Source organism: Temnothorax nylanderi, unplaced genomic scaffold, assembly GCF_030848795.1.
Source record: "Temnothorax nylanderi isolate EJ_2023f unplaced genomic scaffold, tnyl_v1.0 TNYL_tig0372_pilon, whole genome shotgun sequence".
Classification (NCBI taxonomy): Eukaryota; Metazoa; Arthropoda; class Insecta; order Hymenoptera; family Formicidae; genus Temnothorax; species Temnothorax nylanderi.
In genome coordinates this window covers 38,633-61,023 of record NW_027249434.1, presented here as the reverse complement: position 1 = coordinate 61,023, position 22,391 = coordinate 38,633, and the positions used below count along the sequence as shown (strand labels likewise).

The following is a 22,391-nucleotide window of genomic DNA, read 5'->3' as shown; positions in this document are numbered from 1 at the left end:
ATCGACGAATACACAATCTCTTTAAGCGTCCTACTTTATCTTTGAATATTCTATCTTAGTTTCAAACACATACATATATACATACATATATGTATATATTTTATATAATTTTTAAAATAAATATATTATTTTAAAATATTTATACATTTAATTGTTTTTACCCTTTTAATGTAAATTACAATTCTGGATGTTTCCTTTTATCATGTCCATAGGACGTCCATCGGATATCGGGGAGGAGGATTCGGGGTAGAGTTTCCCCACACAGCACACTTTATCTGAGGGACGTCCTACAGACATCATTTTGGGATATCTCAATAACCGTAGGACATCCCAAAATGGTCTCAGATATCCGGTGGATATCCAGTGGATGCACAAGTGTCCGGCTATTTAGATCTTGCAGACATCTTAGATGACGGTCCACAGGATATCCAAGGCAGATCGAAAAATATCGCAAGATATTAATTATACTGTTGCACCCGTGATGGAACACCCGTTGCGCGCGGAACTTCGCTCACGAGAAGCCTGAACTTTGCTCAAAATGTTGCGCTCGTCGCGAAGCACTCTCTCACGCTCGCACTCTCACGCGCACTCACTCCCGTGACCCGCGGAAATAAAGGGAACACCGTTTTACAAAAGGAACTCGGTTAGCGTTTATTAAAACAAGGCGCGATACAAGAGAGCGTGGACACACGTCCGTTCGGTCCAGCAGCTCCAGAACAAATCATCAGCTGTTTCATTAAATCAATAAATCAATCAAAGAGTCCCGTTGTCAAGGGACGTGCTTCGGCTTGAAGCTATTCGAGCAAAGTTCAGGCTTCTCGTGAGCGAAGTTCCGCGCGCAACGGGTGTTCCATCACGGGTGCAACAATACACTCGCGATATCGTATGGATATCGTATGGAAATTTTATATACAATGAAATTACTGATTAACCAGAAAGGGGATAATCGTACAATCGTGGACAGAAATATTGTTTCTCTTTTGTGATAAATTTTGGAATGTGCATTCGTCTTGTTTAATAAAAGAATTCTTTCATTGGAAAATAAATTGTAAAATTAAATAAACACATTCCGAAATTTATCACAAAAGAGAAACAATATTTCTGTCCACGATGTACATGAAAAAATAAGTATATTGTACATTGCATATTAAATCTTTATTTATTAAAAGAATATAGTTTTTAAACAAAGTACCTCTAATTTAAAAAAAAAATACATCAGTAAAAATAAAAATACATATTACACGAGTCTGAAAAAGCTTTCGACCCGAGGTGCACACGATATTTTTCACAACACCTTTACGGAAATGTTCGACTTCCAAGCCTGTAGAAAGGAGCGAGAGTGGCCAATTTCACGCCAGGGCTTACTTTCCTCCCTAGGGAAGAAAATTTATACTTTTCACCCGGTATAGCGGGCGGAAAGTAAGCCCTGGCGTGAAATTGGCCACTTTCGCCTCTCTCTACAGGGATGGAAGTCGAACATTTTTCCGTGGAGGTGTTGTGAAAAACATTTTGTACACCGTACAATAATAGAGGTACATATATAAAGTACTTTTAAATTTTAACACTTTTTGTAAAAAAATAACAGCAATAAATGTAATGTTGCTGATTACCACAGGAAACATACGGTCTCGGCTTTTTCACAAGTGACTAAGTCCTTTTTTTTACATTACACAGATATGTCGAAACAAAGTATACTTTTACGTGGGGAAAATATTTAATTATGCAACAAGGGTGGTCTTGTTCAAGAAAGAAAAAAAGAACGTTAGAAAAGGCGCTATTAAAATTTTTATGAAGGAACACTTGGTTTTTCTCTCCTCCGCCCGAGACCGTATGTTTTCTATCGCGCTACAATTAAAAATGTATTAATATACCGGTTATAACAATAGCGGCATCGGGGGGAAGCCTAGTGGTTTCTTATTGTCGGCGCTTAATTGCGGGTTGAAACATATTTGTAGAATGATGAGCTCGCCCACGTGTACGCTCGCACATACATAATATTCGCCTTTTTTGTGCGCTTGATGTTACCGGAAGCAGCGACGGTAAAAATAAACGCGGCGAAAAGGGTTACAAAGTGAGCACACCTCTCTCTTTCTCCCGTTCGTAAAAGGGAAATAATGATATAGAACGCACGGTCGGTCATTCGTTTCCACGAAAACAGTCAGTTTTCCCGCACTATTATGCGATAAACGTTGCGCTGACGCCGAGCACGATAATAAAAAATAAAAAAAATAAAAATAAAAGGACATTGCGGTAACACATACATAGCATTGGATAACGCCCAGTTTAATGCTTGTTACTTCGAGTGTCATACGTGATAGAGAGAATTGCTATAGAATAATAGATTACTGCCTGTTTTATGTCACATACGATTTCCTTATAGAATATTGCAGTGTTCTCGAACTTTAAATCACATAGTGATTTGAGTACATATGAAGTACATATTTAAAACTAGCGAAAATAATCGTTTTCTTAAAAAGGATTGCACATAAGTAAACAAAAAAGAAATAGGAAAGTATGCATTTTTTACATGTCGTGTATCTAATGACGCTTATTTAGAACAAAAGGATAGGAAAATGTATTATAGTCACACGACTTGTTGGAAAGATTTAAAAATCTGAGTCCTCACTCGTAAGTTATCGTTTGCACAGAAAAATGTACTTACAAATTAAGCGTGATTTAAAATTCGAGAACACTGCAATCGTTCAAACATCTCGTGAATACATTTTCAATTGAATAATACATTAAGACAAACAATTTTTACAGTGCGAACATGCAATTATCTTGTAAGTTATGTCAGACAGTAATCTCGATATTTCGGATAGAAGATAATTAAAATAGACTTTATAAATTTTGTTAGAATGCATCTCGCGTTTAGAAAAGTAAACAAATAAGCTGCTCCTCCAGACACAACGTTTTAAATGCTCCGATAATCTAAATGTGAGTAATTCTAAATGTAAGTATATCAGCTCGTTGTGCATTAGCTAAAAAACGTAAGACAAAAGAAAAATAGGCGTTCAACGGTCACTGTAAAATTGATTGCGTGTGACATACACTTAACTAAAGGTTCTTATTTCCTAATATGAAACTTTCCTTACGAGAATAATACCTATCCGAAATAATACTTAATATTTTGCTAACGCGATTATCTACATATAACACTAAAATTAAAGATTTTTGGTTTCTTTTTGCATTACGCTAAACCATATTTCAAAATGTAAAATTTAAATACTAAAACTTTCTCTAATTTTATTTGATCAGCTATATTATTTCGTTTTGGCGGCGTTTTCGTAGGAAAACTATTCCAATCCTTGGAAGAGTCAGATGTAACTTGTGAACTTTCGGGAGATGCATGTGTGCTTAATGCATCATTTAAATCAGATATCAGACTGTCCACAGTAATATTTTTGTAAGTTTTCATACATTCTCCCGTTCTAGGATCTACAATCACCAAATAAGGTTATGCCATCACTTTGTAAAAATCTATATAACGTTTCCCGTCCGAAGTGACAAGACCTAAAATTAAAAGCAACAAATGTAACTCGATGAATCAGAACGTCAACTATAGAAAGTGACATGATATTCAGGTGACATGACATACTTGCCACAAGATAAAGTGATCCTTCACAATTTCTTGGATATGCTCGTTGGACCACACGTCTCTATTGAGAATCTGACAACAAAATTCCTGTGGATCCTAACATTGACGAGCAGCCAACGATTTAAAGTTTTTGCGTGGTCCCGTGCTTCCATGAAGGAGCCTAAGAAGAAAATATCGCATGGTGGTCTAAATAGATCTTCCAGTCGCTTCGTTTTCTTTTGAGATATGTGCTTTGTGCCAGTTACTCTGCGAGTCATCTCTTCCTCTTGTCGTCCTACATTAATTACCAGCATGTAATAATAATAATAATAACTCATTAACTTCAACTTACATGCCAAGAAGTAGATTTGAAGAAACTTGGTTTAAAAACTTAACATCCTCATACCATCCATGCAACCATCCCACTTAATACACCTATTCTTAATTGTCCAGTACGTATACATATTCTAATTGATATAAGTTCTAGGACAAAATGCGTACGGGTTTCTGCCGCAAAATCACGGAATCTGTCATACACGTTGTTCGACAATTGTGGCAATGAACAATATCGGCTCCGGAGGCACTGGCGTCTCACGCGTGGGTAATATAGGAGCCCTCACGGGCGGATCGGGATCCGCGTTCTCGGTCTCCGGCGGTCTGCCACCCTCGAACATCAGGCTAATTGCCATCTCCACGTTTCCATCGGCCAACGTCAGGTACTGCTGGGCCGTCGCCTCACTCTCGCCTAAACCAGAGGACACAAACATGAAAAACGCTCGGGTACGTCGGAACAGCATAATGTGCCTAACATTTACACCCTCGGCATTGTCGCGATTCACACACGGACTCGAAGAAAAGCACTGTGGCACTCGTATTCGCGATGCTGTCTGAGTCGCGCTATTTAACCTGAACGATAATTCTCGCGCTGACGCACGGACGATGTAACACTTACCCGTCACCTCGATCACTTGGATGATTGGGCGGCGATACCGCGCAAGATGAATGCCGATCGTTGACTTTGAACACTGAAGGAAAATAACTCGTGTCGCGATTACTCGTTGTTAACGTGCACATTGACAAGATGTCCGACCGCCGACGTCCGACTTCGTGTTCGTAGCTTTGTGCGCTTCGTGCCCGATCGACTCTCATCGGGGCGACTTCGGCTCGCCTATGCGCGCGCATCAACACGCCGCCTTCGGACTTAGCCGATTCGGCGTCGTCGGTGAAAGCAACACGCCGCGAGCGGACTTTATCTTCTGATCCGTATTAATTTATATATTCTGAGTAGTATATACGAGAATTTACGAAAAATAATATACTACTGTGAGATATTACAAGTACATCCTGAAAATTTACAAAAAATAATGTATACATATATCCTAAAGGATATATATCCTTCAGAAGATCTCGTAAGATATCTTATGCAAAGCCAACGGATATGGCAGAATATTTAGATATCGTGAGATCATAATAGGATATCTCACGATATCCTATTGGAATATCCCGGGATCACCTGCTGTGATATCTGTGGGATCGTATTTGGAAATCTGGACCAATTTGGGATATCCTCAGGATACAGTGTGCTGTGTGGGTAACTTTCCACGCGTGAAAAGTTCACATGTACTTTGTAAGGCACACTATGTGTCTAGTTTAAAAGTAGTGGAGCCCCCCGCAGGGGGGCGGAACCTACTGCCTCCACGCATACACTTTCCACGCGAATTTCAAAGAACAATGTGTATTTATATTTGTATTTCAATGAATAATGTGCATATGGGACGTTCCACGTCAACCGGATCAGTGCTGCGGCCAAAATTTAAAGCGACGAAAAAATACGTATGAGGTCTCAATTTAAAGCTTGAACAAAGAGCTACAAAAAACCATATGCGCCTTAGCAAAAATCAAGATGGCGACGTCAATATGGCGGCCATAAACTCAAAATTTTTGATCAATCAACCGGCTCAGTGCTGCCGCCAAAATGTTCAGCGACAAATAAATTCGTATAAGGGCTTATTTTGAAGCTCGAACTGAAAACTTTTAAAAGCCGTATGCACATTTGCAAAAATCAAGATGCCGGGTCCAAGATGGCCGACTTTTCGTCAAAATTTGATGTCAATGCCTTTAAAAACACCAGATTTGTTTGAAAATTTATCGACAGGGATTTTGAACGTCACTTCTCTCAAATCTGGTGTGATAGGTTCCAAATCACAAAATGGCGGATCCAAGATGGCCGACTTTTCGTCAAAATTTGATGTAAAAGCCTTAAAAAACACCAGATTTGTTTGAAAATGGATCGACAGGGATTTTTAAGGTCACTTATCTCAAATCTGGTGTGATAGGTTGCAATTCACGTAATGGCGATCCAAGATGGCCGACTTATGACTAAAATTTGTATCGATTGCCTCTAAGAACACCGGATCTCGTTGCAAAAGGATTTATGGAGGTTTCTAATATTGAGATTTTCACTCGTGACGTAGCCGTGACGTCACAAGGCCAAGATGGCTGGCCTATTCCTGAAAATTGTACGCAAACATATAATCTGAGGTGGTTTATCGTGCCTTTTAAACGCGTGTGATAAAAATATGTACTTAAATATAACAGAAATATGTGCATTTGCACAGTGCACCCCTTCCTCAAGGAATTTCATGGAAGGAGAAAATTTTGTTGTGCTTTGGACATTTATTAACATGCGGGATAACCTCTCAAGATGATGACAAATGGCATTTAACTGCATATTGCCTTCAAATGTCAGATGTTAAAGGTGCACCTCACGAAATAAACATAGTGATATTGAAACCAGGGAAAATATCATCCGCAAAATGTAGTTGCAAAGCAGGGATGAGTGCAAAATGCAAACACACGGTTGCAGTGAGGATGAAGTAGACCATGTGATATATACAGATAGTACTATGGAGGTATTTCAAAAAATAGAAGATGAAAGTTTAAAAAGTATTGTTAGGAAGTTACCTAATAAGTCAGGTACGGAAGAAGGAATTACAGTAGAAGTAATGAAATTTGTAATGGAAGTAGCTGGCCACAAAATAGCGCATATATTCAATAAGTCACTTGAACAGGGAATATTTCCGGACGAATGGAAGGAGTCGGTTGTTGTTCCTGTGCCGAAAATTGGAGGAACGATAAAGATTGAGGAATTCAGGCCGATAAACAAATTACCGGTGTATGAAAAAGTACTGGAGATATTGGCTCATAGACAGATAGTGGAATATTTAGATAAGAATGAATTAATTAATGAAAGTCAATCGGGATTTAGAGCTAAGCATTCGTGCGAAACAGCGTTGCAATGGGTGATATCAAGTTGGAAAAAAACAATTGGAGAGAGAAAGATGATAGGAGTAATCTTCTTAGATTTAAAAAGAGCGTTTGAGGTTGTGGATAGAAAAATTTTGTTAAAAAAACTTAAAGCATTTGGGATTAAAGGAACAGTATTAAAGTGGTTCAAGAGCTATTTAAGAAAACGAACGCAAAGGGTCAAATTTAATGGATTATTGTCAAATCCCATTGGTGTGGATTTGGGAGTACCGCAAGGATCTGTTTTAGGACCATTGTTATTTTTGTTATACATAAACGATATTGCGGAGGTTATTAATGATAATTGTGTTGTAAGATTGTTTGCCGATGATGCTGTGATATATACCACGGGGTTCTCGAGTCAAGAAATTAATGATAATTTAAATGAACAAATGGTAAAAATAGAGGAATGGTTAGATAAAAATAGATTAGTTGTAAATGTAAATAAAACTAAAGTTATGATAATTAGAGGTGTTAGAAAAACAGTCGTTGAAAGTAATGTGGTAATCAAATTAAAAGGGGAAATACTAGAAATGGTAAATGAAATAAAATACTTAGGAATAATAATACATAAAAATCTAAATTTCTCGGCTCATGCGGATTATATTAGTAGAAAAGCAGGGGCTAAGCTTGGAGTTTTGCGCAGAGTTAGTGAGGATATGTCGCGGGACATGAGATGTAGGATATATAATACAGTTGTAGCGCCGCTGTTTGAATATTGTGCGTCGATTCTGGTAGGATTAAGTGAAACTAATGTGCAGCGTTTGCAAAAACTGCAAAATCAGGGGATGAGAATTATTCTAAGGAGAGATAGGAAGGAGAAAATTAGGAATATGATAGAAGAGTTAAAGTTTATGTATGTTAAAGAAAGAATCGAGTATAATGTTTGTATACTAGTGTATAAGATAGTGAATGAATTGTGTCCGAAATACTTAAGTAGAGATATAGAAATGGTGCAAACAAGAAGCAATAGAGACACGAGAAAGGGTAAAAATCTGTGTATTACTAGATGTAAGACTAGAGAGGAACAAAAAATGTTGTTGCACGACGGATTTAAAATGTACAGTGATTTGCCGAACGAGGTGAAAGATGAGCAAACCTTGAAGGGATTTAAAGGAGCATTAGTAAAACATATTAGGGGAAGGGAGCGGGGGGTATAGTATAAATAAGAAAACGGTATTAAGTTGCAATGTATGAAACTATGTGATTATTACTATGTGATGTTTATGTGATACTACTATATGTAGCTACTGCAGCTAATAAATATCTATCTATCTATCTCTCTCTCTCTCTCCTGTCTCGTCCCTCTCTCTCTTCCTCCCTCTTCCTCTCTCGCTCTCCCTCCTCTCTCTCTCTCCCCTCCTCTCCCTCTCCTCTCCCTCTCCTCTCCTCATCCCTCTCCCTCTCCCTCTCCTCGTCCCTCTCCGCTCTTCCCTCTCCTCTCCCTCTCCTCCCTCTTCCTCTCCTCTCACCCTCTCCGCTCTCCCGCTCCCTCTCCCTCCCTCTCCCTCCTCCTCCTCTCCCTCACCTCCCTCCCTCCCTCCCTCCCTCCCTCCACTCCTCCCTCCTCCCTCTCCCTCCCTCCCTCCCTCCCTCCCTCCCTCCCTCCCTCCCTCCCTCCCTCCCTCCCTCCCTCCCTCCCTCCCTCCCTCCCTCCCTCCCTCCCTCCCTCCCTCCCTCCCTCCCTCCCTCCCTCCCTCCCTCCCTCCCTCCCTCCCTCCCTCCCTCCCTCCCTCCCTCCCTCCCTCCCTCCCTCCCTCCCTCCCTCCCTCCCTCCCTCCCTCCCTCCCTCCCTCCCTCCCTCCCTCTCTCTCCTCTCTCTCTCTCTCTCTCTCTCTCTCTCTCTCTCTCTCTCTAGAATGCTATAAATTGAAAAATATTACTTTTTTATCGACTGAAATTCAATTCCATCGTATACAATTCTTTGAGATTCACTCAATTATTTCCGTAAAAAATTGGAAAAATTTCGTAACCGATTTCCAAAAAGATACCGGTTCCCAAAAAGATCGGTAACGAAAAACTATACAGTTTATAGCACTCCCCGGGAAATTCTACCCCTGTTTTAAAAACAATTTTTTAAAATTCGATCAATTATTTCCCGAAAAATTAAAAAAACCGGTTTCCAAAAAATCAGTAACAAAAAACTATACACATAGTGGCACTCCCCGGAAAATTCTACCCTTATTTCACATACTTTTGGTAAAAATTTGATCTGTAATTCTTTGAGATTCGGTCAATTATTTCCCGAAAAATTAGAAAAATTAGAAAAACCGGTTTCCAGAAAATCGGTAACGAAAAACCATACACATAGTGGCACTCCCCGGAAAATTCTACCCCTATTTCATATACTTTTGGTAAAAATTCGGTTCAGGGGTTTGGGCTGGGCGTTGATGAGTGAGTGAATGAGTCAGGACATCTTCCTTTATATATATAGAATAGGGGTAGAAAAGACTAAAGAATATAATAGAATTAATATAAATTGCTAATAATAAAGGAGTTATCGATTTCTGTTTAAAAAAATCTACGTGATTGCTCTAATTTCCGCAAATTTTGAGATATTGGGTTATTTCTAATTCTATTATATTCTTCAGTCTTTTCTACCCCTATTTCATATATAATTCTTTAAGATTTGGTTGATTAGACCCAGCTTTATACACGATCAAAGGTCTATAATATTTGGAGAAATGTCTGTGGTTGCTTTAACTTCCGCAAACTTTAACTTCTACTTGCACACTTAAAAACTATGAGGAAGCAATGTGCAGGTTTCTACTTGCACACTTAAAAACTATGAGGAAGCAATGTGCAAGTTTCTACTTGCACACTTTTTTTATTGTGATAAGGCTTTATTGCAACTAATATCTGTTATACTAATATCTGTTATACTAATATCTGTTATACTAATATCTGTTATACACTTACAAAAATCAATTAAATAATTAATGTTTTTACTAAAATGATCTCTACTAATTGCAGATATATCTTATTTCCATTTTGTTCAATACCAACCTTCTTTTAATGATACTCTATATAAAATTACATGTATAACTTATACATGTAACTTTTTAAGCAGAAATTGGTAACCCTTTCACCGATCCTCGCAAAATTCAAAACAACCTTCCTTTAATGATAATCTATATAAAATTACATGTACATCTTATACACTTTTTAAGCAGAAATCGGTAATCCTTTCACCGATCATCGCCAAATTATACACTTTTTAAGCAGAAATCGGTAATCCCTTCACCGATCCTCGCCAAATTCAAGAAAAAACTGAAGAATATAACAGAATTAGAAATAACCCGATATCTCAAAATTTGCGGAAGTTAAGGGTCCCTTCTCCTCAGTAGGTCCAAAAAATAGGTGATTTTTGTGAATTTTTTGTGGAGAAAGTAAACAAAATAAATCATTCAATATTTTTGGATTATATTTATGATACTTTTAAGTAGTTATACAAATTTTTTCAGCCCATTTAAATAATTTGGCGAAGCGGGATACTGGGCAACGCGCGGAATAGGTTGCTCCATGGCGGAAGTCCTCCAGGTCGTAAAATGTGTCTGAAACATCGAATCAATCGATTTTCCTGTTCAGTACAAGTGTCCCTATAGAGTAGACTAAAAAAAATTATTTTGAATAAAAATTCATAAAATGGCGGCAGTCCAAAGAGAAAAATTAATTTTTACTGTAAATTTTCGATACTTTTTTGCTTGTGAAAAATTAAATATTGCATATATCGATATGATTGTAGTCTACTCTATAGACAAACTAGTTTTATATATGTAAAAAAAAAATGAAAGTGTTTCATTGAAAATTACGTGAGTTATCACTTCCGCCGCGAAAACGCGTTTAAAGTTTCAAGTTATGTTTTCGTTGATATAAATGTATATATTTGGATACTTACAGCTAATCAGCGCTAATTTGCGCTTTTAACACACTATTCTACACACCTAGAGTTATCAAATTATGCAAAAAAAAATTTTCGATTTTTTGAACCCAACTGAGAGGAAGGGACCCTTAAAGCAACCACAGACATTTCTCCAAATATTATAAACCTTTGATCGCGTATAAAGCTGGGTCTAATCAACCAAATCTTAAAGAATTATATATGAAATAGGGGTAGAAAAGACTGAAGAATATAATAGAATTAGAAATAACCCAATATCTCAAAATTTGCGGAAGTTAAAGCTACCACAGACATTTCTCAAAAATTCAAAATTTTGTATAAAGAAAGAAACTTTTTACCGATTATCGCCAAATTCAATACCAACCTTCTTTTAATAATACTCTATATAAAATTACATGTATAACTTATACATGTAACTTTTTAAGCAAAAATCGGTAACTCCTTTTTTCACCGATCCTCGCCAAATTCAATACCTTCCTTAAATGATATTCTATCCATCAAAAATTAAGCTCGATATCTCAAAATTTACGGAAATTAGAGAAACCACGGACATTTCTAAAAATATCCAGAAATCGGTAATCCCTTCACCGATCCTTGCTAAATTCAACATTAATCTTTAATGATAGGGGGAGACCGGGGCTAAACCGTCAGTTTTTTTTCGGTGCCGATTTTTAACAACAAAATAAATAATTTTAGTTAAATGTGGTATACCACTGTAAAGAGTGAACCTTTAGCTACAAAATTCATATAGGAAATTTTTATCTATGTTGCTTTGTTTAACCGGTATAGTGCAAAAACGACAACGGTGGAAAAATTGAAATTTCAAAAATGCCGGGGTTGAACCGCCACCCCCCCGGGGCTAATCCGCCACACTGCATTTTTAATACATATACGTACATCTAATCCTAAAAAATGATAGGATACATTTTAATAATTGTTTTTTAAGAGAAAAATATAAAAATTTATTTAAAATTTTTATGCAAAACATTATTAAAAAATAATTGTTTTACCTATTCCATAAAACAATTTAGGCACGTGAATACTGAGGTTAACCAAATCGTAAACTCCCCAACGGCACGTTACATTGTCAACGCGGGCAACCACGGGGAATACGCGTGACGGCGTTCCGGTGCCATAGGATCAGCGCGGACCCTCGAGCAACCTAACCAAGCCGCGTTTCTCGCGGGGGAGCGATAAATAGCGACAGGGGGGGTTTGAAAAGCTCGCGGTGGAGCGCGACCATTTTACCGACTCGACGGCGTCCTCGCGCCGATTCCTCGACGCGCCGACGACGACGACGACGACGACGACGACGGCCATGACCACCACGACGACGACGGCCACGACCACCACGACGACAACGGCCACGACCACCACGACGACGACGCCGACGACGACGACGACGATGACCACCACGACGACGACGACGACGACGATGACCACCACCGACACCACCACCACTACAACGGCGGCGACAATGACGCCGAGACGATGCGGCGAACGCTGGACGATGCGGTCGCACGCGCGACTGTCACTGACACAACGACCAACAACGACGATTTACCGCGGCCGGGAGTCGGGACGATCTACCGCGCTCGCGGCATGTCAACTCTTGCGCGGAAATCGCGGGATCTCAGAGCCGTGCCGTGCCCCGCCGTACCTCGCCGACGTGCCGTGAGCGTGAGCGATCTCGAAAGCAACGGTCCGCCATCTTTTCGGTCGGCCAAAACACCGTTTTGCGACGATACGTGCGTATCATTTCCCTCCTACACAAACTGACGCACGTGCAAGGGAAGACAGAATCACGCTCGAGGGAAACCTAACCTGAAATCGCCGTGAGCTGAAGTCGTGCGCCCGGCGCGCCACAGTGACGAGACTGGCGGACCAGCCCCGGGTGCTTACTGGCGGATAAGCCCCAAACATAAGTTTCAGGTTTGATCGCCCACGAAATATTAGACATCAACGATAATGAAAAAACTACACTGGATTCGTGTTCAGCATGCATTACTCTTTATAATCACGTACCTCAAGATTTGGAGAGCAAACATTATTGCAGATATTACAAAATTTTCACGCGCAGAAAATTTCACTTTCACCTTCCGAAAACACGTTTGCCCTCGTAAAAATCATAACACGGCAGGTAACCTGCCGAAACTCCGTTGGTCACATGGGTACCATAAGCAGCGTTTACAATGTTAATAGCGAGTTCGCACAATATACAGGTTCCGAGATATTTGATTTGGCGGTTCAACCCCGTTGGCGATTTAGCCCCGGTCTCCCCTACTCTATTTATAAAAAAAAATTAAGCTTGATATCTCAAAATTTGCGGAAATTAGAGCAATCACGTAGATTTTTTTAAACAGAAATCGATAACCCCTTTATTATTAGCAATTTTGCTTTTTCATAGAGAAAGCTTTGTTTTCGTGAAAAAAAATTTTTTTTAGATATCTTTGGCAACGTGTTTAGAATGTTCTAAAACGTCGATTACTTTTGTACAAAATGTCCGTGTGTATGTATGTATGTATGTCTGTATATGTGTGTGTATGTTGTTGTCTGTATGTGCTCTAACTTCCGTAATTTTTTAGATATCGGGATGTTTTTTTTTTAATCGATAGAGTATCATGTAAGGAAGGTTGGTATTGAATTTGGCGATGATCGGTAAAGGGGTTCTTTTTTAAAAAAATTTTGAATTTTTTTAAAAATGTCCGTGGTTGCTCTAACTTCCGCAAATTTGGAGATATCGGTTTCAAAGAGGTCAGATTTCAAGAAGGTCATCTTAGGCCACCTTCTTGAAAACGTCCCTTTAATAATACGACAAAACATGTGGTTCATGCATGATGGTGCACCTGCGCATTTTAGCCGTGTTGCCAGAGATCATTTGAATCAAAATTATGGTCAGAGATGGATAGGGCGTGGAGGTCCGGTTCCCTGGCCCCCAAGATCACCAGACATGAATCCACTTGATTTTTATCTATGGGGTCATGTAAAATAAATTGTTTACAGAAATGCACCAAACAATATTGCTGAATTAAGACAGAGAATAATTCATGAATTTGACGAAGTAAGGAGGGATCCAAATGTTTTTCAAAGAGTTCGGAATTCCTTTGATAGAAGAATAAGGGCCTGCATTCGTGCTGAAGGTGGTCATTTTGAACACCTTATTTAATTCGATTTAAATATCTGTTTATGTTTACTTTAAAAATAATGTAATTGTAATTGTAATATTGAAAAATTGGAAAAGACTAAAAAAATTGTAATTAAAAAAAATTAAAAATAAAAATTTACGATTTTTGAACATAAAAGTGGCTATAACTCGGAAACGGCTCATTTCCGAACCTATGTTTGTATGAACTTTTTTGCTTGTTTTTGGGTCCCGAATCACCTCCCGAAGTAGAGTAGGCGATTTTTCGGATACCCTGTATATATGATCATATATAGTCAATATATATTGAAAAAGGACTATTTAACTTCGATAATAAAGCACTGATAAATTAAGTATATATTTTTTCAAAAGCTATAGAATCCAAAGTGAAATAATTTATTTCATATATTATAACTTGGCGCTGCTTGGCGTGAGACATTGCCGTGTCTCTTGATACCGTCCTTATACCACTGTTCGTCAAATTTTAAATACGAAAAACGAATCCTATTGGATGTCATCTATTGGATAATTTGAATTTAAAAGTGTAATATATATAATGCACAGGTGTTGTGTTTATATATGGTGTATATAATTATATATAATCCATGTGGATAAATGCTTTCTTTACAGAATATATATATAAATTATAAGAACTCATATATAATCATGTCAAATTGTATATGAAACATTATATATATTTAAATATATTTTAATCGCCTGTATAATTATATATAGTCATATATAATTATATATATAATATCATATAAGTACGGAAATTTTGCTTTTTATATATAACGCTACATGAAATTTATAATCATATATATATTTATATATAATTATATATAATCTTTTTTCCCGGGTCAAGTTAGGTGATGTCAAAATTGTTGGAGTCATCAATTAATTAAAACAGAAAGTTTTCTGTCAGAACGGAAGGTGACTGAATGTTCTATCAACATAAGGCTCATCTCGACATTGCCTTGGATCCCTTCTCTACCTCCCTAAAACCCTCCCTCTCTCCCTCCCTCCTTCCATATTGAAAAAGAGGATCTACTGTGATAAATGGTAGTAACTTTTACATTAAAAAGGGCGCAATACGTAATTCTATGTAATTATTGTTGAATAATATATAATTTACGCAACAACAACCGCGTCGGCTCTCAATAGCTGTCTTGTTTTCTTTCTTATTTATTAGTACAGAGCCTCAATTTATCTTCAAATATCAAAGAATAGCAAGTATAAATCACGTAATCACTATTTACAATGTTGAAACTTCAGTAACAATTGCTTTAAACACAGAATAATATTTTAACCGAATGGTCCCAAGACGCTTGTCGTCCAAAACAGTCCTCGTATATACCTTTACAAGAAACAGTATTGTATTTTAATCAGTACATAAACTGAAGAAGTTTTCAATTCTTGTCGATTACTGTTCCACTTTACCAGCGCAGACACATTTACGAGCTGGCTAACACCGAGTAATCGTGTTAATATTATTTCTAGTTAGGATCTGAATCACCCTTGCAACACAATACCTGATACCGAAAACTACCGTTATAATGCAGAATAAAAAAGGAAAGTTTACAGATAAACCATAAGTATTCCCATTCGCGATACAAATTTTGATGGGACATACGTTATTATGTGGGAATATGTATTTGCCAAAATTCGGGCACTGACTAATTTTGAAAAAATTGTTCCCATCTGCGGTCTCAGTAAATACCCTTACAACACATAGTACCCATAAGTACCGTTACAATAAATAATCGAAAATTAAAATATCATTGATAACTGGCCTTATTATAGTGTTATATTTTTTAAAAAATTGACGCATATCGTAACGCTATTATTTGCGAAATTACATTTAGCGACACGCGCAAACGTTGGCATTCCTATTAAAAATTATGACCTCAGGATTTAATTTTATAACTCAGTAAGTCTACATCCCTAAGTATTGCTACAATGCGAAACGAAAAATTAATATCTACCGATAAACTATGAGGAGAACGATTTCTGTTATAAAGACGTTGAGATCATACGCAATCTGTAAAAAGAAAAAATAAAATAGCACTTTGTTAACATCTCAATGTAGGACAGCATTGAAGCAAATTCTAATTGAATATAATAATATATAAAATTATTTGATGACTCTTTAATAATTTTGACTCTACTTAACTTGATATATTGGGGGAGAGAAATCTACTGTAATAAATGACACCAACTTTTACATTAAAGAGTCAAATTCGAGTCAAAACGTCAGTAAGTACGTAATTTTATGTAATTATTGTTGAACAATATATTAATTGCACAACAACAACCACGTCGACTCTCAACGGCAGTCTTATTTTCTTTCTTATTTATTAGTACAGAGCCTCAGGTTAACTTTAAATATCAAAGAATGACGAGTATAAATTAAGTAATCACTATTTACAACGTTGAGGCTTTATTAACAATTGCTTTGAACATAGAATAATATTTTAACCGAATGGTCCCAAGAAGTACCGCTTGTCGTCTGAAAGCGGTCCTCGTATATACCTTTACAAGAAACAATATTGTCTTTTAATTAGTACGTAAACTGAAGAAATTTTCAATTTTTATCGATTACTGTCGATTCCAATTTACCAGCGCAGACACATTTACAAGCCGGCTGACACCGAGTAATCGTGCTAACATTATTTCTAGTTAGGATCCCGGAATCACCCTTACAACACAGTACTTGATACCGAAAACTACCGTTACAATGAAGAATAAAAAAGGAAAGTTTACAGATAAACCATAAGCATTCCCATTCGCGATACAAATTCTGATGGGACATACGCTATTATGTGGGAATATGTATTTGCCAAAATTCGGACACTGACTAATTTTGAAAAAAATTGTTCCCATCTGCGGTCTCAATAAATACCCTTACAACACATAGTACCGATAAGTACCGTTACTATGAATAATCGAAAATTAAAATATCATTGATAACTAGCCATAGTGTTATATTTCTTTAAAAATCGACACATATTATTTGCAGATTTACATTTAGCGATACGCGCAAACGTTGGCATTCCTATTAAAAATTATGATCCCAGGAATCACTTTTATAACTCAGTAAATCTACATCCCTAAGTACTGTTACAATGCGAAACGAAAAATTAACATCTACTAATAAACTATACATAGAACAATTTTTCTGTTATAAAGACGTTGAGGTCATACGCAATCTATAAGAAGAAAAAAGAAAATAGCACCCTGTTAGCATCCCAATGTAGGACAGCATTACAGCAAATTCTATTGTTAACTGTTCCCAAGGTCATTAACGATTCTGTGACATCGATATCATTGTTTACAAAAATTGAGTAGAAAAAAAGAACCATTCACACGAGATTCAACTTTTTTCTATTACGTGTAAATGACGGGAAAAATTAACGGAGCCGGCCGGGACTCGAACTCAAGATCCTTCGTTCACACGTCTAGTACATATGCTGCTACCCCACGACCGCTCCACTACTACGCTAATTTCTCCGATCTTCCATCAATACCGGCTTTACGGCCCTAAATCTCCTACATACAGGACTTTTAATTTTAAAAACACATAGTAAGAAAGAATAATTTAGACCCATTTTTATATATTTTTACATTTATTTTTTATATTTTTACATTTATAATTATAAACAGGTTTGTCATCGGTAACATATTTTCTCTACCTCTTTTCGTTTTTATTTATTGTGAAAACGGTGCCAAAACGAGCCCCAGTCTCCCCTACATCGCGATATTAGTGTTTACAAAAATAGGGTAGAGAAAAAGGACCAGATTTACACGAGATTCAACTTTTTCAAATATTACTGGACTTCTAATTTTCACAACGCAGGGTAAGATAGAATAATTTAGACTAATTTTTTTTATATTTTTACATTTATAATGTAAATTCAACATACAGATTTGTCACAATATATTTTCTCTACATCTTTCCGTTTTTTAAAATTTTGTTACATGTTTTAATTGTTGCGTTATTCTGGTTAAAAACTACAGAATTAGCATCGCTTTAGAAACTCAAACCCGTAAAAAAAGCAATTGATTGTAGTTCTTCCGTCGATAAATGATATTCAGAAACTACAATTGTATCTCCGCAACAAATTAAGAAAAAATTATGAAGCTTTGAAAGAACATTTTTCGAAAAAGGCTTGAAATGATTTAGCTACCAGTGCTGTCATTTCTATTCAGCTGTTCAACAGACGTCGACCAGGCGAAATCGAACGGATATTAATTAAAGATTTTCAAAATCATCAAAAAATCGATGAAAACACGATTGGCGAAGCTTATACGAAATGATATTTGGACACTACAAGTGTATCCGTGATAAATTAATTGCTTTTATCTGGTGTATCTAAAGTGGCACTGTCAGGCTCATTCACACCAGTCTCACAAACGTCGTCCAAATCGTCTCCAGAATCGTTCTGCTTTCCTTGTACAACTATTAACAATTTTGATATCTGCAGTATTTCTCTCGTTATTATAGGCTGCCTATAATGCTCCTTATGTATACTGTCGGCATATTCAATCGAAGAAAAGAAAGCAGCTCAAAAATACGTGCGATTCACAATCTAGGGAAAGTTATACCGTTCGATTTCGCTCGCTCGACGTCTGTTGAACAGCTGAATAGAAATGAGACTACTGGCAGCTAAATCATTCCAAGCCTTCTTTGAAAAATGTTCTTTCAAAGCTTCACAATTCTTCCTTAATTTGTCACGGAGATACACTTGTAGTTTCTGAATATCATTTGTCGACGGAAGAATTACAGTCGATTGTCTTTTTTTACGGGTTTGAGTTTCTAAAGCTGTTCGAGCAACACTTGAATTATAGTCTTCGGTCAGGAGCTTTAAAAAATCTTCAGCGTATGTTTGTTTTTCTTTATCATGTTTTTTAATCCTTTCCGAAATGCACAACCTGCAGATCTGTTTAATTAATGTACCCAAGGACGTGGCTAGAGAAGGTATTTTGAAGCCAGTTCCCGAATCGTTTAGACCAGCAAGGGATTGAACTGCAGTGATTGTGGCATCGTAATGCCTCGGATAAAAAATGCTAAAAAAGTCAGAAATTTCTGTGGCGTGATTCCTCACTTCTAGAAGAAAACGTCCGAGCTGTCGAAGTTTTTGACGAATCATGTCATAGAAGTGGGGATCCTTGTACTTTTGACATAGCTTATTGCCAAAAAGAATAATGAGTTCGTCATAGCGTATCGATTTTGCTACATTGTCGTCTTGCATCGTAGGAAAAATCCGTTTCCGAAGTATATCGCATGCTTTAGGATGAATCCGGCCGGTTAATCTCTTTGATGATACCAGAATCGATCTTCGTTTTGCAGAATTTTTTTTCGCGCATTTTCGATAATGGTGCGAAGAGAAGTTTTTGCATAATCAGCAAGGAATGATGGACACGTCGCGAAATCTGTAGCAAATTTTTTATACTTGGCATTCGGCCTTCGCGTAACTTTTCGTTCTCCAGTATTAATAGCTCTATTCGTATTAAAATAGAATTGTCCACGTTTTCGAATTTTTTCCATTATTTTCTTCCGTTCGTTAGATCCTTTCTCAAAGTTCAGAAATTGAACTACCTCCTCTTCATCTTTGTGCTTACGGATAACATGTCGGCTTAACTTCCCTTGTTCTGTCTTGCAGAAAACACTGTCTTGTTCTTTTTAATTCCAGATTCAGCGCTTTTTACGAACATTTCCACGTCGTCTGGTGCGCTGTGTCCAACTTTATTGACTGTAAGAGAAGCATCCAAATCCGTCGATATGTTTTGAGATGTCGTAGAAACATTATTCTTATTGTTATCATGCTGTTCCTTTTGTCCTATGCTATCATTCGAACTCTCAAAATCAGGCACGTACGAAAAATCGCTGGAGTTATTAGAGACGACAGAGCTGCGACTGTCGTTCTCCTTATCAGAAAGATCGGGCTCGTTAGAGACCTCGCTAATCAATCGGTTAGCATCTATAATAGAAAGAAGAAGTTGTTCAAAAGCGTTGTGAAATAAAAAATATTACAGATCGGACATCTAACCTTCGCTTGTACAACAATTTGGAATCGGAAGCTCCGTGTCTCTTCTTTCGTCTACGTCATTATTTTGTTTTTGTAATGGAAGCACAGATTTGTAAACATTCAACGCAATATCATCCCAATCCCATGCGCTATTATTAAAATCGGCACTGTTATCTGCAAAAGAAACAAACCAAAAGTTAAATACATATTCATAAATTCTTCACACGCTGCAATTGTCATCAACTGGGCCACTTTATATTCATTTAATTATAACATCTTTCAGATTTATTTTACGTACACTTTACCTAAATTCGACAACGAAAAATCACCTTTCCACATATTTAGTTTCGCCAAGCAATAAGAAGTGTGCACAAAAACAAAAGGTAAAAAGTTTTAGTCGCAAAAATCATTCACAAATTTAACTTTAATTATATTATCTATTTTATCTTAGAGCAAGCGCAAAAGCGACTTTTTGTATTTTATTTTAAAAATGTTACATATACTTTTGGTTATATATACTTTTGATAATCGTACAAAACTGGAATGACACTCCGGATAATATCAATTGATGAAGAATGCCTTATTTATTTAAACCTATATTACTTAATGTACGAACCTTCCTCAGGAACTGTTAAATTTGTTAGAGAAATCGGAGTGAGGCTTAGAATAGCCGAGTTTTCAAATGCATCAGGGTTGCTTAGAATAGCCGAGTTTTCAAATGCATCAGGGTTTTGCGAAACACTTGCAGAAAGTTTCGTTGGCATAGTTTTTAATGTGGTGTTCGAGGACATCTGATCAACAAATAGGTTAGTGTGTTGATTATCAGTTGCCGGAAACATTTCGCACTCTTCAGTCTGACTGGACTCTTCACTCGCATTATTTGCCGGAAATGTTTTCGATAAATGAACAATTTCCTCGACAAGGCAGAGGGTTCCAACGTTTTCGAGAGAAGTAGGTGTCTGCGAGAGAAGCTCCGGAGAAAAGACATCATCATTTCCTGAAATTTATTCGATTTCAATAAATTAGTTGCTATGATCAAACGCAAAATTTATAAAGGTGATCCTGCAGTATCCATTGTCATTTTTTTAAAAATAATATTGAAAGAAGAAATTTTTCACCGTTAACTGAAATACAAAAAAAAGACGCTTTTTACCGTACAGTTATTGAAGTATTTTAAATCGTCATACTGCTTAACATAGATCTATAGAGGAACAGAAGCGAGATTGTCAATGAAGTAATTTTATTAAAAAATTCATAAACTTCAGAGGGTATCCAAAACGTATCAATGAAAAGTATCTAAGGAACATTTTATTCAGCCATGATAAGATTTTATCATATAACTTGCAATATAACACGAGAGAAAAAAAATATCGGATGCAAGTCTGTGCGGCTGCACCACTTCCAACGTTATTACTCTGCATTATTCCCACGACAGTGTCTATTACAGTGTTCTCTCAAAAAGGACATCGAATACCAAAAGAGAGTAAATTTTCAGAAAGTGTGCTCACTTTTACTCTGGGCTGCTAGCTGTGGCTCGTTGGAACATGTATAATCGACAGTCGTACCAGTTAATTTGTTATTCTCTTCTGAAAGCAATTCGATCGCTTCAGCTTCTTTGAGCTCTGAATCAGTTGTATTCGATGACAATATCTCCGACAAACACACACTTTGGATTGCAAGACTTGACTTGTTTGAGCACGTAAGATCAACGTCTTGTCCAATTTGTTTATTATCCACTGCTGGAGACAATGCGATCGCTTTAGCTTTTTTAAGCTCAATTTTAGCCATATTCAATGGCAAAATCCCCAACGAACAAACACTCTCAGTGACGAAGGAACGAGTTGAATCATTTTCGAGAAGAGTTGGCGTCTTTGTCAAAACCTTTGGCAAATCGATTTCAACAGTTGCTGTAAGAAACTCGATTTTAATAAACTATAGTTTCTCTATAAAAATACAAAATTTAATAAATAGTTTTTATTCGAGTAGGAAATCATTTTCGTAAAATATACGTACGTGCATGTCCATCGTTTGCGCGATTAAAACGTAGTTTTTTCCTCTGTACCTTCGTAGAGAGATCTGTTTTTTTTTGTCCTGTAAATATATAGCTTCGTGGATGAATGTAAACACACTACGACCTACACTAACATTATTTAGATATTACAAATACCTGTGTTTATTGAAGTACGAGGTCTTTTGGAAGATTTGGCCGATGAAGCGTACTCGGCAGAAGAGATTTCTTCGTCGAGTTCTCTTTTCGTTTCCAGTTCATTCTTTAAAGCAATAAGCTTTTCTTTCTCGTCTGTAAATTCGCAAATAAACTTGAACAAAAATTGAAGTAAATAAATACACATACGTCTAACGGTACTCAATTTCAATAAAAACTAAATATGGCGGTTGGCCAATGTTAATGCGAACAATAGGTGTCCGTTTGAATGT

General features: G+C 37.0%; 1 protein-coding gene and 1 pseudogene across 1 annotated transcript; both read right to left on the bottom strand.

Annotated features, from left to right (window-relative positions):
• Nucleotides 1–3,458: 3,458 nt before the first annotated feature.
• LOC139781888 (UBX domain-containing protein 7-like) lies at nucleotides 3,459–4,374 on the bottom strand (annotated as a pseudogene).
• A 13,165-nt stretch (nucleotides 4,375–17,539) lies between these two features.
• Nucleotides 17,540–21,851, bottom strand: LOC139781896 (uncharacterized). The gene is made up of 4 exons (XM_071720783.1): nucleotides 21,464–21,851; nucleotides 20,572–20,952; nucleotides 19,977–20,129; nucleotides 17,540–19,907 (listed from the first exon to the last, which is right to left on the bottom strand). The coding sequence occupies exons 1-4, from the start codon at nucleotides 21,741–21,743 to the stop codon at nucleotides 19,564–19,566; spliced, it is 1,158 nt and encodes a 385-aa protein (XP_071576884.1). The 5' UTR covers nucleotides 21,744–21,851; the 3' UTR covers nucleotides 17,540–19,563.
• Between the last annotated feature and the right edge of the window lie 540 nt (nucleotides 21,852–22,391).

Bases quoted from the DNA above. Each gene is read 5' to 3' on its own strand.
- LOC139781896 (XM_071720783.1), bottom strand. From the start codon at position 21,743: ATGGCTAAAATTGAGCTTAAAAAAGCTAAAGCGATCGCATTGTCTCCA. The intron at 20,130-20,571 runs GTTCGTACATTA...TTTCTTTTGCAG, and splicing joins TTTAACAGTTCCTGAGGAAG to ATAACAGTGCCGATTTTAAT. The intron at 19,908-19,976 runs GTTAGATGTCCG...TTTCTATTATAG, and splicing joins AAATTGTTGTACAAGCGAAG to ATGCTAACCGATTGATTAGC.